At 36.3% G+C, this 18,812-nt stretch overlaps 1 protein-coding gene across 1 annotated transcript; it reads left to right on the forward strand.

The window, feature by feature from the left end:
* Nucleotides 1-4,988: 4,988 nt before the first annotated feature.
* On the forward strand, nt 4,989-11,916 carry LOC121210041 (pentatricopeptide repeat-containing protein At5g61400-like). Its single transcript, XM_041082117.1, has 2 exons — nt 4,989-5,570; nt 11,710-11,916. The coding sequence occupies exons 1-2, from the start codon at nt 4,989-4,991 to the stop codon at nt 11,914-11,916; spliced, it is 789 nt and encodes a 262-aa protein (XP_040938051.1).
* The last annotated feature ends 6,896 nt before the right edge of the window (nt 11,917-18,812 follow it).

Below are 18,812 nucleotides of genomic sequence, written 5' to 3' on the forward strand. Positions count from 1 at the left end.
TGCACCAGACTTACCCATCTATTGTTAGAATCTAGCAGCTTAATTATTTCCTTTTTTACCACATCCATCATATTTGGGTTCAATTGTCTTTGCACCTCTCACTTTTGTTTCGTATTTTCCTCCAAGTAAATATTGTATGTACATGTTAAGGGGCTTATCCCTTTTAAGTCGGCGATGGTCTAGCCAATTGCTTTCTTATGATTTTTTTAGTACTTGTATCAAACTTTCCTCTTCGATCTTAGAGAGTCTATTTGAAACTATGATTGGTAAGATATTATCTTTTCCCAGAAATGCATATTTGAGATGCTCGGGAAGTGGCTTCAATTTCAAAACTAGTGTCTGCACAACAGAAGGTAGAAGTTTAGTGTTCATAGGAGACAACAATTCATTAACAGATTCGTAAATAAATCCTAAATCAAAATCATCAAACAACGTTTCAAGTTTATCTTCATAAGGTGACTCAAAAGTTTCTCGTACTAATGAGTCAATTATGTCGACACGATTTACGTTCAAGATTTCACTTAGGTGACTAATAGCGTCGTAAACGTTAAACTTCACGATCTCCCTATCAAATTCCATCGTGAGGGTTCCCTTACGCCCACCAATCTTAGTGCTAGCAGGACTAAGGAAAGGTTGCCCCATCAAGATGTCCGAAGACCTAGGAGTGTTATCCTCTTCCATTTTCACTACATAAAAGTCTATAGGAAAGATAAGTTCGTTGACTTTTACTAATACATCTTCAAGGACTTCTTTGGGATGTACAATAGACCTGTCCCCCAATTGAATGATAATACTTGTTTTCATCAAAAACCCATGTTAAGTGATTCATAAATGGAAAAAGGCATTACATTTATGGAGGCCCCTAAATCACACATAACTTTTTTATTCCTAAGTGGCCTATTTTGCATGGTATTGCAAACATGCCCCTATCTTTACACTTTACTGGCATCCTTTGCTGCAACACCCTAAATACATTTTCACCAACATTTACTCTTTTATTTCCAGTTAATTTTCATTTGTTGGTGCAAAGTCCCTTAGGGAACTTGACATATCACGGAATTTGTTTAATAGCATCCAAAAATAGTATGTTAATCCCGACATTTCTAAATGTTTCAAGGATCTGTTTGTGCTTTTTACCTTTTCGATGTTGATTCAATAGTTTTCAAAATGAGGGTTGAATTTTGGGCAATGGAGATTTCATTTGGACTTGTTCATCGTTCTCATGCTTTTCTTGAGCGGAATTTTGATCAAGATTTCTGCTACGATTTGATTCTGATTCTTTTCCACTCCGTAACGTCACTGCATTTACGTTTTGTCTTGGGTTAGGTTCCGTTTGTGACAGTAGTTTTCCTTGTAAGTTCATTTTCTCAATTGATGTGGTCAACTCTCTTATAGATGCATAAGTTTTCTATTGAAAATCAAGCATATTAGCTGCTAATTTATTGATCATGGTTTCTAGAGAGGCACCTGAATCTCACATTTGTTGTGGAAACCGATTTCGGTATGGCTGGTTATACCGTAGGTTAACCCCATAACTCAAGTTAGGATGGTCTTTCCATCCTGGGTTATATGTATTAGTGTAAGAGTCATATCGCTTTTGGGGTGGTCCAAGAAAATTCTCCATAGCATCCAAATGGGCCATAGTATCATCACACATACTAACGCATGCATCTGTTGTATGTTTGGGTGTTGCACAAATTCCATATAGTCGTGTCATTCCTGTTTTTACTAGAAAAAGAGAATTCATGATATTAATAAGTCTATCAACTTTATCTTTTAAAGTTGAATTACTTAACTGGTGAACCCTTCTAGGGGGTTGAAGATTGGCTTGGAATTATTGAGTATTTGCAACAATCGTGGTGATCAAGTCCCTTGTCTATCGGGGGTTCATGTTAACTAATGCCCCTCCACTACGGCATTTATCATATTCATTTCTTTGGGCTTCAAGCCCTCATAGAAATATTGGAGCAGAGATTGTTCTGTTATCCCATGTTGTGGGAAACTTGTATACAACTTCTTAAATCGCTCCCAATAGTCGTAAAGAGACTCCACATCTCTGTGCCTTACCCCAACAATCTCCCTCCTTAACTCAGCTGCACGCGATGCTAGGAAAATCTGTTGAGAAACAAACAGGAAAGATCAATCCAAGTTGTGATAGATTCAGGAGGTAGATAAAATAACCATTCCTTAGAAGAATCTGCTAGGGAAAAAGGGAAAGCACGCAATTTGATTTGATTTTCAGTTATGCTTTGAGGTTTCATACTAAGATAAACCATATGAAACTCTTTTAGTTGATTGTGTGGATTTTCATTTTGTAATCCATGAAAAGTCAGCAGCAACTGGATTAATCCTGACTTTAGTTCGAAATTAGTATCCATAGTAGGATACGCAATGCATAATGACTATTGTTCTACAAGAGCTTCAGCCAATTGCAAAATCGTTTGAGCCGTAGGATTTTGTGCTAGATTCAGGTTCACATTAACCCTAGCGCTAGGCACTTCTTCTAGTGGATGGGCTTCTATTCTTTCATTCTCTAGTGTTTGAGTAGGATTTTCGTTAACCCTAGACTCAACTTCGTCTCCTGCTTCTATTTCTAGCGGTGGGTTACTCTGAGTTCCTACCGCCACTGACTGCTTTTTCTGTAGCTTCTATTTCTGGCGGTGGGTTACTCTAAATTCCTACCACCTCTGACTTCTTTTTCCATAGCTTCATTTCCTTGCAACTAACTCTCGCAGTCTTTTCTATTTTTGAATCAAACGCAAGATTTTCTGGGGCAGATCTGGTCATAAGAAAAAGAAATAAGGTTAGTATGTTGCTAGTCCCTAGCAACGATGCCAAAATTTGGTGTGTCGGTGAAAGCATAAAAGTTAGCTTATCCCTATAAAATAACAACAAAGAATAGTATAAAAGAAGTAGGGTCAAATTCTCAGGGACTGGATTGCTACAACTTCTTGTTCCTCGAAATCTTGGACACAGTCATGCCCAAGAAAAATAACATACCTGGGAAAAATAAAAAAAATAGAATTAAAAATATGGACGAGTTAAAAATTGTAATTGTAAAAAGAAACAGAATTTAGGAAAGAGATTCTTCAATTTGAGGGATACTAGCCACCGGTTAGCTCGATCCTCCTTAGGTTCAATCCTAGGCTTTTAGGTGATCCTTCTCATGATAGAATAAGCCAGTTATAGTTGAAGAGGATGCCTACGACCACTAGCTCCATTTAAATTTTAGCCTTACGATTTAGAGGAACCTGACTCTAGCCAACCGTCACTTTTGTGGGACCGTCTTACACTATATCATCATTTCTCAATGGCGAATGACACGCCATTTCGTCTCTTGGGCTCGACAACTTCTAACGTAGTAGGTTAATGAACTAACTGTGCAACCTTCCCAATACATACAAAGCAGCTGTTCCTTGTACAAGACGAAAAGATCACTTTTGGAAGGACATGGACGAAAGCGTCAGTCCCGTATGCGGAGAAATGATGAATACTCGTTGAGAAGGCTAAGTACGGATTCTAAGCCTCATGAACCTTTTTTGAGGAATCTCGATAACCTTTGGCTAAATGAGTTTAGTGGCTCATACTTCTCGGGAAAAAAAAATAAGTTTAATGGAACAAATTTTATTGAAAAATAAAATGAAAAAAAAGGCTAAGAGCTTTAGAGAGGAGTTTTTTTTACAGAAAATGATGAGTGAATATTCATGTCATTCTATCCGCTATTTATAGTACATAGAAAACGTAGTTTGTTCCTATTTAAACTCTTAAAAGATAAATAAAAATACAATCTAAAATTAAATCTAAATAATATCATAATAATCTTACCAATAATGCTAAAAATAAAATTTAAATTTAAATAGAGTCTTCTGTTCATAAATCTCTTCTTTGAATTTTTGCCCCAAGTCTTTTGCACTTTGTATTTTCGACACCATTTCTTCCCTATTTCGCATGCTGACCCATTTTGTCTTTAAATTCACTTTTTTCCCCCAAACTTTCGTTTGCCTTTAATTTAGTCCCTACAAGTTAAAAAACCATAAAAAGCCCAAACTAGTAGGATCATACTCAAAATATATATGCAATTAATACATAAAAGTATGTCATTTTAGAGTATTATCATTAATTTTAGGGTAAATTAAGCCAACAGTCACTCAACTTTAGGGTAGCTAACAAAATAGTAACCTAGGCTTCATTTCAGTTACCTAACTTTTGAAATATAACAAACAGTAACTAACGTTATAAAAAAGTGACAAAACAGTCATTGACTAACAGTTTCTGTTAGTGACTTAACAGAACCGCTGATGTGGCAAGTTAACTGGCTAATGTGGCCAGTTAACTTGCCACATTGGATGAAGAAATTGAAAAAAAATCCTAAAAAAACCTTTAATAGAGAAAAAGAAGAAGAAAAGAAGAAGCAGCAACAGCAGCAGAAGATGCCTTGTGGGTTTATAGGAATATCAAAACTTTCCCTCAAATGCAGGCTTGTAATGCACTTTTAGATGGGTTAATTAAGTTGGGCAGGTTTGACTCCATGTGGGATCTTTATAAGGAATTGCTTTCACGAGGGTTTTTGCCTAATGTTGTTACTTCTGGGGTGTTGATAAATTGTTGTTGTTGTCAAGGTGATGTTTTAAAGGCACACAACTAGTTTTATGAATTGTTGATGAAAGGAATTCCACCCAATGTTGTCGTCTACACTACTGTCATAAAGTTACTTTGTAATGAAGGTAAGATGTTGGAGGCAGAACGTATGTTTAGATTGATTAGAGAGGGTTATTTCCTTCAAAATTTGTACACTTAAAATGTTTTGATGAATGGATATTTCAAGATGGATAGAGTCGAACAAGCCTTGGAAATATACAGGATGATGATCAGTGATAGGTTGGGACCAAATATTGTCACTTTTCGTATCTTAATCATGGACTTTGTAAGGTGGGTGAACTGATGGTAGCTAGGAGCTACTTTGTTTGTATGGTTGTATGGTTGAACTGATGGTAGCTAGGAGCTACTTTGTTTGTATGGTCAAGTATGGTGGTTTCCCCAATATTTTTGTCTACAATTTTTTGATTAATAGCTACTGTAGGGTAAGCAATGTTTCTGAAGTAGTGGAGTTGAGCTCAGAAATAGAGAAGTTGGAAATTTTGCCTGATGTTATCACTTATAGCATACTGATTAAGGGTCTTTGTATTGTTGGTAAAGTGGAGGAAGGGAGTTTTTTATTGCAAAAAATGAACAAAGATGGAGTTTTGGCTAATTCTGTGACTTACAATTCCCTAATTAATGGGTACTGTAAAGTGGGGAACATGGAGAAGGCTAATTTGGATATATGCTCTCAAATGAACGAATATGGTGTAGAACCAAATGTTATCACTTTCTCTACATTGATTGATGGTTATTGCAAGACTGGAAACATGGAAGCTGTCGTGGGATTTTACTCCGAAATGGTTATCAAAGGTCTTGTTCCGGATGTGGTGGCTTACTCAACTTTGATTAATGGGTATTGTAAAAATGGTAATATCAAGGAAGCATTCCGGCTGCATAAAGAGATGCTGGAATTAGGATTAATGCCCAATGTTTTCACGTTAAGTGGTTTAATTGATGGCCTTTGCAACTTATTCTTCTTCTTCTTCTTCTTCTTCCTATTCTTCTTCTTCTTCTTCTTCTTCTCTGTTAAAGGGGTTTTTTTAAGGTTTTTTTTTAATTTCTTCATCCAACGTGGCAAGTTAACTGGCCACATCAACCAGTTAACTTGCCACATTAGCTGTTCTGTTAAGTCACTAACGGAAACTGTTAGTCAATGACTGTTTTGTCACCTTTTTATAACGTTGGTGACTGTTTTATTATATTTCAAAAGTTAGGTGACTGACATGAAACCTAGGTGACTATTTTGTTAGCTACCCTAAAGTTGAGTGACTGTTAGTATAATTTACCCTTAATTTTATTTAAATTAAATAATATATTAACGCCTCACTTATTTTTGGTATTTTAGGAATTTCCTAGATGGTTCTACTTCAGGCTTAGGCAACTCAAAATTATAGTTTTATTTGAGTGAGTATAGAGTTGAGCTCATTACAATACTATCTAACATTCTTAGTTACTAGAAAAATAGTCATGTTGAATATGCGCGGGGGCGTGGAGCAAAGCACCACAAAAATTGAAGCTCCTACTCCACCAACGGGACATTTAAAATATTAAGATCAACAATCTTATAGCTTTAAAGTGGTTTAAGGATGATGAGAAAAGCAATGAGAAGCTTTTAAACTCAAGAAATCAAGGATAAAGCTACATGCATTGACAGCAAATATGTTGCTAAAAACTAAAGGTGGATACCATTAACAAGTGTTTGTGTAGTGATGGTATTGATCCACTGACAAATTGCTACGAATTTAGGAGAGTAGAGGTCAGTACTTCTTCATTTAAAGTTATTTAAAAATATTAGTGGTTTACAAACTATTGGTTTAGCATAATAAATTATTGGTTTCTGTTAAGAAATGGCTTAAAATTGGTAGTGGATTGTTGTTGTTGGTAGTGGGTTGTTGGTGGTAGTGGATTAGTGGATGGTTGTTGGTGTCCATTTTCAACCACAAATCTTTGCCAAAGTTTTGGACAATTATGTCCTTGAACTCTCTTATAAATAGAGAGGTTCATTAGCCATATTAATCATCCCAAACCAAGAGAGAGCAAAGCTTGTTCTTTGAAAGCTAGGATTTTAGCTTTCGGGTTTTCTATAGGGGTTGAGAGTTGTGAGGTTCTCGGGTTGTGTCTTGAGTGTAAAACACTTGTAATCTTCATCTTGTTATAGTGAAATTTCTTTTCGCCTCTGCCCGTGGACGTAGGCATTAAAGCCGAACCACGTAAATCCTTGTGTTCACTTTATTTTTCGTTCCGGTCAATTTACTTGTAGTCATATCGGAGTTCTCGAATCGATCCTTTCCGCAACAAATTGGTATCAGAGCGTAGTTGAAGGAGTGATAATATTTTCTGAATTGCCCTGTGACTGCAGCTTTGTCTGATCTTTCACATCAGGAAGAAAATATTATCATTCATTCAAAGGTTCCAAATTATGGCTACAAGTGTTTCATCGACTAAGTATGATGTCGAGAAATTTACCGGGAAAAATAGTTTCAGTTTATGGCGCATCAAGATGCGGGCAGTGCTGGTTCAACAAGGATTGCTAAAAGCATTGTCTGGTAAAGATAAATTACCAAGCACGCTTTCGGAAGAGCAAAAGGATGACATGCTAGAAAGAGCACATAGTGCTATTCTGCTATGTCTAGGAGATGAAGTGCTACGAGAAGTAGCGGATGAGAAAACCGCGTCCGGTTTGTGGCTCCGGTTAGAGAGCAAGTACATGACGAAGTCATTGACGAACCGGCTCTACCTCAAGCAAAGACTCTATGCCCTGAAGATGGAGGAAGGTACACCTGTTTCCCAGCACCTGGATAAATTCAATTCCATTATCATGGATTTGAATAATATCGATAACAAAATCGATGATGAGGACCAAGCAATAATTGTTTTGTGTTCTTTGCCTCCCTCGTATGAGAATTTTGTTGATACAATGATGTACGGTCGTGATGACCTGACTCTAGAGGAGGTGAAAAATGCCTTAAGTTCCAGTGAGTTGAGGAAGAAAATCACTGGTAAGGTGGTCGAAAACAATGAAGGCGAAGGCTTGGTTGCTCGAGGAAGATCCAAGGCAAAGGGTGGAAGTTCAAGTAAAAGCCATCCTAGATCGCAGTCCAAGAAGAGAATACAGTGCTACTACTGTAAGAAGTACGGGCACATGAAGGTAGATTGTCCGAAAAGGAAGGAGAAATCAGAATCACAGGAGCAACAAAATGATCGTGCGAATGTAGCTGATGCAGATTCTTCAAGTGATGCCGAGATCGTTCTTGCAGTATCCGACTCTTACGCTGGTGGGAGATGGATTCTTGATACGGGAGCTACATTTCATATAAGTACTTCGAAAGATGCATTCTCAACATACGAGAAGCATTCTGGTTCAGTACTAATGGGAAATGACCACGCATGTCAAGTCATGGGGATTGGCACAGTTCGTATAAAGATGTTTGACGGTATTGTTAGAACCCTAACTGATGTTCGGCACATTCCAGAAATGAAGAAAAATTTGATCTCTTTGAGTACGTTGGACAAGAAAGGCTTTCGGTACTCTGCTGAAGGTGGAGTTCTCAAGGTATTCTCGGGTGCTTTGACTGTGATACGTGGTAATTTGGAGCGGGGCCTTTACTTCCTCGATGGTTCCTCGGTTACAGGTGTTGCGGGAGTGTCATCATCAGATGATCTAGATTCTGACACCACGAAGTTATGGCATATGCGGCTCGGGCATATGAGCGAGAGAGGCTTATCGGTGCTAAGCAAACGAGGATTATTGTCTGGGCAGTGTACAGGAAAGTTGAATTTCTGTGAGCACTGCGTCTTCGGTAAGCAGACTCGGGTAAAGTTCAGCACTGGGATTCACAAGACAAAAGGCACAGTGGATTACTTCCATTCTGACCTTTGGGGGCCTTCTCCGACAATTTCTAAAGGTGGTTACAGATATCTGCTTACCTTTATCGATGATTACTCAAGAAAGGTTTGGGTGTATTTTCTGAAGAGCAAGTATGAGGTTCTCATCAACTTCAAGCAATTTAAAGCTTTGATCGAAAATCAAACAGGAAAGAAGATCAAGCGATTCCGGACGGATAATGGCTTGGAGTTTTGCTCAGGTGAATTCAATGAGTTCTGCAAAAATGAAGGAATAGTGAGACACCGCACTGTTCGTCGAACACCACAACAAAATGGAGTTGCAGAACGCATGAATAGAACTCTCTTGGAGCGAGCTCGTTGCATGCGATCAAATGCTGGGCTCGGTGAAGAATTTTGGGCTGAAGCTGTTAATACTGCTTGTTATTTGGTTAACAGATCTCCGTCAACAGCTATTGAGCTGAAGACTCCTGAGGAAGTATGGTCTGGTTCTCCTGCTGATTACTCTGGTTTAAGAGTGTTTGGCTGCCCTGCGTATGCTCATGTAAATGAGGGAAAACTCAAACCGAGGGCGAAGAAATGCATATTTCTTGGATACGGCCAAGGGGTGAAAGGATACAGGTTGTGGTGTCCTGATCCGGTTTCGTCCAAGTTCATCATCAGCAGAGATGTGACTTTTGATGAGTCATCCATGCTTCGATCCACCACAAATTCCCGGGAAAAGGAGGAGTCAGATAGAATGGGAGATCACGGTGTTGAGAAGCAGGTGGAGTGTCAGGTGGACGCTCCAATTCCTACGGAAGGTACTTCAGTCCAGGATGATCAAGTTGAGGTGCAAGATTCCGATGAAGATGAGTCACCTCAAGAAAAACCATATAGCATTGCCACTGGAAGAACGAAGAGACAAATCAAACCAAATCCGCGTTACGCTAATCTGGTGTCTTTCGCGCTCAGTGTGGCGGAGTCCATTGGTATAGAACCTTCCAGTTATAATGAGGCTGTCACGTGTGATGAGTCGGCACAGTGGGCAATTGCTATGAGTGAGGAGATAGAATCTCTTCACAAGAACCATACTTGGGAGTTGGTTAAGCCGCCAAGTAACCAGAAGATAGTTGGTTGCAAATGGGTCTTCAAGAAAAAGGAAGGCATCCTAGGGGTTGAAGCAACTAGATTCAAGGCACGATTGGTTGCTAAAGGCTTCACTCAGAAAGAGGGGATTGACTACAATGAAGTTTTCTCCCCAGTCGTAAAGCATTCTTCCATTCGTGTATTACTTGCCATGGTGGCCAAGTCTGATCTAGAACTTGAGCAGCTTGACGTAAAAACGGCGTTCTTGCATGGTGAGCTCGAGGAAACAATCTACATGCGTCAACCAGAGGGTTTTACAGTTCCTGGTAAAGAAGACCATGTCTGTCTATTAAAGAAGTCTTTATATGGATTGAAACAATCCCCAAGGCAGTGGTACAAGCGGTTTGATAGCTTCATGATTCAGCATGGTTACACAAGATGTGACTATGATGCTTGTGTCTATCATCGGAAGCTCTCAGATGGTTCGCACATTTATTTGTTGCTGTATGTTGATGACATGTTAATTGCTTCCAAAAACATGTCGGAAATCAACAAGTTAAAGTCGCAGTTGAGTGGTGAGTTCGAGATGAAGGATCTGGGTGCTGCCAAGAAAATTTTGGGCATGGATATTCACAGAGATCGCAAGGCGGGCAAGCTTCGTGTGTCGCAGAAGAACTACATTGAAAAGGTTCTTCAACGCTTCGGCATGGATAAAGCGAAAACTGTGAGTACTCCGTTGGCACCACATTTCAAACTCTCTGCAGAGTTGTCACCACAATCTGATGAAGAAAAGCAGCAAATGTCTCACATTCCATACTCGAGTGCAGTTGGAAGCGTGATGTATGCAATGGTTTGCACTCGTCCAGACATTTCACATGCAGTTAGTGTGGTCAGCAGATACATGAGTTGTCCTGGCAAGGAACACTGGCAGGCCGTGAAATGGATTCTCAGGTACTTGAGAGGTTCTGCAGATTTATGCTTGGTATATGATCAGAGTGACTGCACTAGCAGTGTCACGGGCTATGTGGACTCTGATTATGCTGGAGATCTGGACAAAAGAAGATCTCTGACGGGTTATGTTTTCACTTATTCTGGAGGAGCCATTAGTTGGAAAGCTGTGTTACAGTCTACCGTAGCCTTATCTACGACTGAGGCGGAATATATGGCGTTAGCAGAAGCAGTGAAAGAAGCATTGTGGATGAAAGGTCTAGTAAGCAGTTTGGGTTTACAACAGGATTTCACTGTTGTATTTTGCGATAGCCAGAGTGCCATACATCTGACTAAAAATCAGATGTTTCATGAACGGACCAAACACATTGATGTCAGATATCATTTTGTTCGGGAACATGTTACGCAAGGTGACATTGTTATCAGCAAGGTTGCTACCGAGAAGAATCCTGCAGATATGTTAACTAAGGTGATCCCTGCATATAAGTTCAAGCATTGCTTGGACTTGATAGGTATTCGGGATTGATTAGCGCCAGAGAGGCGTTTGGAAGAGGTGATCCAGTTCGAGGAATTCACTATGATGTTCAGCTTGGTAAATTTCAAGCCAAGGTGGAGATTTGTTAAGAAATGGCTTAAAATTGGTAGTGGATTGTTGTTGTTGGTAGTGGGTTGTTGGTGGTAGTGGATTAGTGGATGGTTGTTGGTGTCCATTTTCAACCACAAATCTTTGCCAAAGTTTTGGACAATTATGTCCTTGAACTCTCTTATAAATAGAGAGGTTCATTAGCCATATTAATCATCCCAAACCAAGAGAGAGCAAAGCTTGTTCTTTGAAAGCTAGGATTTTAGCTTTCGGGTTTTCTATAGGGGTTGAGAGTTGTGAGGTTCTCGGGTTGTGTCTTGAGTGTAAAACACTTGTAATCTTCATCTTGTTATAGTGAAATTTCTTTTCGCCTCTGCCCGTGGACGTAGGCATTAAAGCCGAACCACGTAAATCCTTGTGTTCACTTTATTTTTCGTTCCGGTCAATTTACTTGTAGTCATATCGGAGTTCTCGAATCGATCCTTTCCGCAACAGTTTCATATAATTAAAAGAATTTAAAAAATAATTAAAATAAATAAATCGAAATAATGGAAAAACCTAAAGATGTTTGTTTCATCTAAAATGGGTGGTTTACATAAAAAGTTCAAGCTATTTTGTTTCATCAGAAATTCAAGACAAGTCTCATTGCTACTTTGATTGTTGCTAATGGAAGAGAACTTATAAATCTAGTTGTGTTAGTTCCCTTGGGGAAACTAATGGATGAATGTGATAGCTGCAGCAAAGATTTCTCTTTGGAGGGGTGCATTGGTGATGACAATTCAATATTCGATCATTGTATCAATAAATCTGATTGCTTTTTTGGAGAGCTTTAATGGGAGAGAAAAGGGCGTCGAGAGGAGGAGGAAGAAGAGGAAAGAAAAATAAGTGGGTAAAGGAGAAAGAAAAAGAATAGGAAAAATATTTGATTTAATTAATATTTTGTCAATTGTGCCAAAATTTGATGTTGGAAAATTTTAATTTTGAAATCAACTTTGCTGCACAGTAGGAATTTAATTTTTTTTTCTAAAACTGTTCTTTTGAGTTATTTATAATATTAAATTTTACTAAATTAATATTTATGTTTTCAATTAAGTGATCTTTTTAGTTTCTTAACTTTCAACCAACAAAAATTTATCTGTTGCTCTTGAACCCTCGATTTGTTGCTCTTGAACCCTCGATTTACTCATAGACTGGACTCTAATCATACAAGCCGATCACCACTGAAAATTAAATCTCTCTATAGGATAGAAACCTAACTCGAGTTCTAACAAAAAATAGAATTTTACTTGGGAAATACATCTCACTATAATTGGACAGAATAATGGTCAAGATGATATGTTTTTGGTTTAGGCCAAAGCCCTTATTTATAAGGAGAAAACACGAGTTCTACTAGAACACCAAAGGACAAAATACTAATATCTTAATAGAAAGCTCTAAGACTACGGTGGCGGCATCCATCCCTTCTAGGACACTAGCAATGCCACCCACCATGTGTTAAATGGGCATGTTTGACATTTCCATGTACTGGGTATAATTAGGTGTGTTATCTAGTTTTTAAATTAATTCATATAATTTATTCAACCCAATAATTAATTTTTTATTTTTAAAATATTATTTATTTAAAATAAGTTTAATTTATTAACTCAATTAAATTAATTTCTCAATGCAATTCTAATTTCGTTAAATCACGACGCATATCAAAATTTATAAGTAAATAAATATAATTGTCTCATTCCGTAAAACTGTGATGTTTACTTAATTTAATTTTTACTCTAAACTCCAATTATTTAATTATAGACAATTAAATAATAATTTAAAAAAATTAAATTAATTATTAAGTCGTCTCTTGTTTTAATGCATTTCATGTGGATAGTCATGCAATCGATTTCTCTATTCATCCATTTTTATTCAATCAATGTATAAATTCAAATGCACTCTGTTTAAGATTATGTTGAATTAACAGAATGACCAATTAAATATATATAATTAAAGTTCCTAATAATTTGTAATTAATTTTCAAGCCCAAAATTTACTATGTCGAAAGCCATAGAATAGTGGTGATCAGGTAAATGAAATTTCGAATGTGAGTGTCGGTTAAATGTAAAACATTTATTAATTAAATATGACAACAGGAAAGATATCGGGAATTAAATGATGTGCTAATGGTAAAATAATTTACGGATGGATTTGTAAGAAAACAAGAATTATAACGACCCACAGTATTCAACATTATCTAATAATTTGGTTTTGGACCGTAATTTGTCAAATAGAACCGTTAGAAAAATTTTTGTTATACAATCAAGGGGTTACCAAAAGAGTATGAAAATAGAGACGAGAATTATTAAGAAATTTAAATTGAAAAATTCGCAATTAATGTGAAAGGATTAAATTGAGAAAGTAGCAAAATTTTAGGAATGTAAGGAATAGTTAAACGGAGTTCTTGAAAGCAATTAAACCGAATTTATTATAAGCTTAGTGGGTGCGCTCTTGATTCATGCCATTGAAGGCCACTAATTATGTTGAGAAGAAATCATAACCTTACAAAATTATAATTAAAATTAAATAAAATTAGTTAAGTATATATCAATATGAGATAGTGGGAGAGAGTTAGAAACATTCATGTTATCTTCTTCTCTTAGACCCTCCAAAGGAAAAGAAAGGGAAATTCTTCAAGCTCTCTTCACCATTGCCGTATATCAATTGCCATGGTAAGGATGGTTTTTCCTTTAAATTTTTTATGGATGTTTAGTGTAAATTGATGGATAAATGAGACCCATTAATTAGATATGAGTATTACTGAGGTGTTAGCTTAAGATGGTTATTGATTTATGCTTGGAAACTTAGAGAGATGAGGTTTGATCATGAATATTAAGTTATTTTAAGCATGAATTATGTGACTTTAAGTTTATATGTAAGTGGATTGTGTTGAAAACAAAGTTTGGTTAAGTTTTATTTATGGCCATGGATGGGTTTAAGGAACCTTAGTGTGAGAATTGAAAGGAACTTTAGGTTGTGTAGATTTTTTATGAGATTGAAGTCATTAGAGTGAAATTCTAAGGATTATGAATTATGTCAATTTCAGACATGAAAGCCTAATTGATAAAAGCTAAGCATTTATGGATTTTCGACAAGTGTAATGGTCATTACATGACTATCTAATGTTGACTTCAAATTATTAATTCAATGTTTCTATGTGTAGTGTATATTTTGAGTAGAAAAAGAGCTAATCGTAGGAAACTCAAGCAAAGGAAAATGTAAAGATTAAAGTGATGATTATTGGATGAGATTTCAATTATTTTAGTCATGTTGATAGGTAAGTTCACTTTGGGACTTATTATACTTGCTTACCTTGTGTCAATAGCATAATGTCTATTTCTTTTTTGTTAGATGGCTCGACAACGTATAAAAAAAATTGATACTTAATGAATTTGATATGCTAAGACTATTAATAGAATGGATGGTTAAGGATCATGCTCAATAAACTTTGGTAAGCTATGTTAAGCAATATGTTAAATGACCAAGTGATGAATTGCTAAGATTTGAATATCAAACAAAGTGTCAAGGTTTGTAAATGAACATGCTATGTAAAACATAGTATGATCTTAATATAAGTGACTATGGTAATGTAAATAAACATGATATGAATCTATATGGTCTAAAGACCTTAGTTGAAAATCTCAACTCACGTGAACAAAGTAATATGTGTTGGAAAAGTCTAGTTATGAAAATGGTTTATTGTTACAGTGAAAGTTTAAAATTTTTTAAAACCGAGCTAGTTTGTGATTTTTATATTAATAAACATTCTATTGAAAATAAAAAAATACTTGTGTTTTGTGCGAGACAAATTTGAAACATTCCCGACTTTCAACCGAACTATTTTCTCTGCTCTCCTCTTACCCAAATTGCTTCAAGTGTGGGATTGAACAATAAGAACCAAACACAAAATCAAAAGCAGTTTATTACTTTTAGTAGGAAAATAATTCTCTCAATAGAAACTAGTAGAAATTTTTATTTCTAGAAAATAAAATTTATTCTATGAAATAAATTTCTACTATTTTTTTGATATAATAATAATATTTGAGGCACACCCTAGATAAAAAACATTAGGGTTACCATCCCTCACATGTAAAATGAGGGGAATTGGACCTCTTATGTATTGAATTCAATTATATATGCTTCATAAACTTTTGACCTAGCACTTTATAATTTAATCTAGCATAATATTTGTTTTTTTATTTCTAAAATAGATATTATTAATTTAATTAATTAATTAAATTAATTTTCCAATTGAATAATTTTCTCAATCCAATCTAATTTCATTCAATGACAACTTTGAATAATTTTCTCAATCCAATTCTAATTTCGTTCAATGACAACTTACCGTAAAAGAATGTACGAGAAAATATATTTAATTTTCATATTCAATGAATTTATAATGACTAATTAATTTACGTCCATTTTCAAAATTCAATTATTTAAGTATAATTAATTAAATAAAAATTTGGAAATGTTAAATTTATTCTCAAGTCATTTCTATACTCAGTGAGAAAACATATTCATTTGTGAATGTGACATATTTCTCTAACTTCATTATTTCTATTTATTTGGTTCTGATTGCAATTCATTTCTAGTTTGAACGGGTTAGTGGAGGGACCAATTAGACACATGTAATTAGGGCTCAAATAATTTATAATTAAGTTCTAGCTTTTTATCTATTAATTATAACCTTATTTAGACATGGAGTCATTCTACTATAGTATTGTTACATACCATTACGAAAGCTACTTAATCAGTAATTTATATAAAAATGTAAAAAATAAATTTTATGAAAATAAAATTATAATTTTTTTTTAACTTTCACAATCATAAATATACTACATTTAGAGGTATAATAAAATTACAAATATAATGTCCAACCAACTACAATGTAGAATATGAAACCAATACAAAAGCAAGGTGGATGAAAAATCGAAAAAAATTAGACCAAACCTGTACATGGTGGGACTTGAATCTAGATACTCAATAACCATCTTAACCAACATACCAAGGTTTCATTGGAGAAATTATATTATATTTTAAGGTAAACTACATCGTTAGTCACCCTAAAAAGGGGTCGTTACTATTTGGTGACCCCTGAAATATTTTTTTGGTTAATTTGGACACCTAAAAAAGAAATTGATCAAATCAGTCATCCCATTGTTAAATAGTAATTGAAGACTAATAATGCATGTAACACCCTATACTCGTAATCCACGCTGGGGTGGAGTACAAGGCATTAACTAACTTGATCTCATGCATTGGAATAACCTCAAGTCACCGAGATTTGGTCCAAGTTAAAGCCTTTTCAATTTCTACCTTAAACTTCTTATTATGGGTCTACGAGCCCTAAATCGACCGTTGGAAACTATTCGGAACCATTCCGAGTCCTTAAAATTTGCCTTTAAAACAGGGCACACGCCCGTGTAAAAGGGTAACACACCCGTGTGGGAGGGTAACATGCCCGTGCCCCACACCTGTGTGGAATTAAATTCTAATTCACACCTACAGGGGTTTTCACACAGCCAGACACACACCTGTGTCAATGGCCTGTGTCCCTCACACAGCCACGACACGCCTGTGTTTAGCCCGTGTGCAAAAACTTAGGTATTCTGTTTTTGACGTCAGCAACCCCAGAATATCACACGACCATGGCACACGCCAGTGTACTAGGCCGTGTCCTCCACAAGGATGAGACACACGGTCGTGTCTCTGCCCGTGTGTTTATTATCATGCATATTGACTTGAAATTTTTACATGCAGGGGACACACAGCCGAACCACACACCCATGGGGCTGACCGTGTGTCATACACGGCCTAGACACATGCTGGTGTGCCTACACGTGTGGACAATATAAGGCTATTTACCAAGCCTCATTGCCACCCTTGCATACCTATTTTCATGCAAATGCCAACCAATACCAAATCAAGCATGATTTCCACAATCAACTCAGCCACAATAGTTATTTATTCAACCGTGAAGATGCATCCTTTATAAACTCAAAATGAATATTAGCCATCATTCAAAGCTCAATACTAAGTGTGGGATATATCCCAAGGCAACACATTTGGCCAATTTTCAAAGACTCAAAATAATAAGTTCTAACCCTATACATGCCATATTCAAAAATATAAATCCAACTATATTGAATGTTTCAGCTGATAGTGTGATTGATATCTCTAACTTCTGGTGATCCCTGAGCTAGTTAGGCGGCACTAAAAGAAAAAGGGAAAGGAAAGGGAGTAAGCATTAAGCTTAGTAAGTCACATATAAATAAGCATACCACCACATTTATCCATAAACAACATGCTCATAACACCAAAGTAGGCATAGGTGTAGCTTACTACCATCCATACAAGTCACATTATATATATTGAGCTCATATCTCATAAGTACCAATTAAGTACCTATATCATTTACAACACGGTTATACTTTTCTCGTTAGCTCAAGAACATAACATTCACCGTTAAACCATTCAGAATATCACCGGGTATTCATTAAGCCTCAGACATGGGTTAAGTGTCGATGCCATGTCCCAGACATGGTCTTATACTGGCTCATAGCTCAAGCCGATGCCATGTCCCAGACATGGTCTTACACTGACTAACACCTCATAGCTGATGCATGTCCCAGACATGTCTTACACTGGCTTACGCCTCGAGGCCGATACATGTCCCAAACATGGTCTTACACTGACTAACACCTTGTAGCCGATGCATGTCCCAAACATGTTTTACACTGGCTTACGCCTCGAGGCTGATTTATGTCCCAGACATGTCTTACACTAGCCCTCGTCTCAATGCTGATGCCATGTCCCGAACATGGTCTTACACTGACTCTCACAATGTGGCCGATGCATGTCCCAGACATGTCTTACACTAGCTCACACAAGTGACCCTAATGTTACGGCATGAATATCCGGTTTATTTCCTATGTTCAATGGGAACTCTACTATCTCTATTTCACAATCAAGCAATTCATACTATATTAAATTTAAATTTAATTCGACACATCCATTAGCAATGTATTTGCATTATTCATATACAACTTACCTCGGGTTACAAAATGTACATGACTGGTTGGTTTAGTCGTTTTGCTTGGCTTTCCCCCGATCTATGTTCGAATTTGGAAAATCTTGATCTATATTACCAAATACACTCATTTAGTCACTAAATAAAATTAGGCAATCCAAAATTCATGTATTAGGTAAAATGACCATTTTGCCCCTAGATCTTGGCAAAATGACCATTTTGCCTCTTTGCTTAAAAATCAATTTTTATCGAATTTAATGTATTTGAGGCCTATCCAAACTCTTTTTTCTCTTATAGCAACTCCAAAATCTCACTATTTCACACACTTATCACCTATTTTGCAACTTATGCAAAATAACCCCTTTAGGTGTTTTCATGCTAACACATCTCACAAAAGTTGTTTATAACCCAACTAGGATTCATTTTCTTCCATAAAAACTCAGCAAACACTACAAATCCATTCATGAAAAAACTCTAAACTCTTAATCATTTTGCAAAATAGACCCCTTATTTGAAAGCTTATGCTTTAAGGAGTCCAAAAATGTAAAAATCATTAAGAGAAACTATCAAAATCACTTACTTGCAAGTGCTTCAAGTTGCTGAAAATTTTAAGCTTTCAAAACCCCTTTCATGGCTGATATTTTCGGTGGAAAGAGATGA

This window comes from Gossypium hirsutum, chromosome A11 (genome assembly GCF_007990345.1).
Source record: "Gossypium hirsutum isolate 1008001.06 chromosome A11, Gossypium_hirsutum_v2.1, whole genome shotgun sequence".
NCBI classification, from domain to species: domain Eukaryota; kingdom Viridiplantae; phylum Streptophyta; class Magnoliopsida; order Malvales; family Malvaceae; genus Gossypium; species Gossypium hirsutum.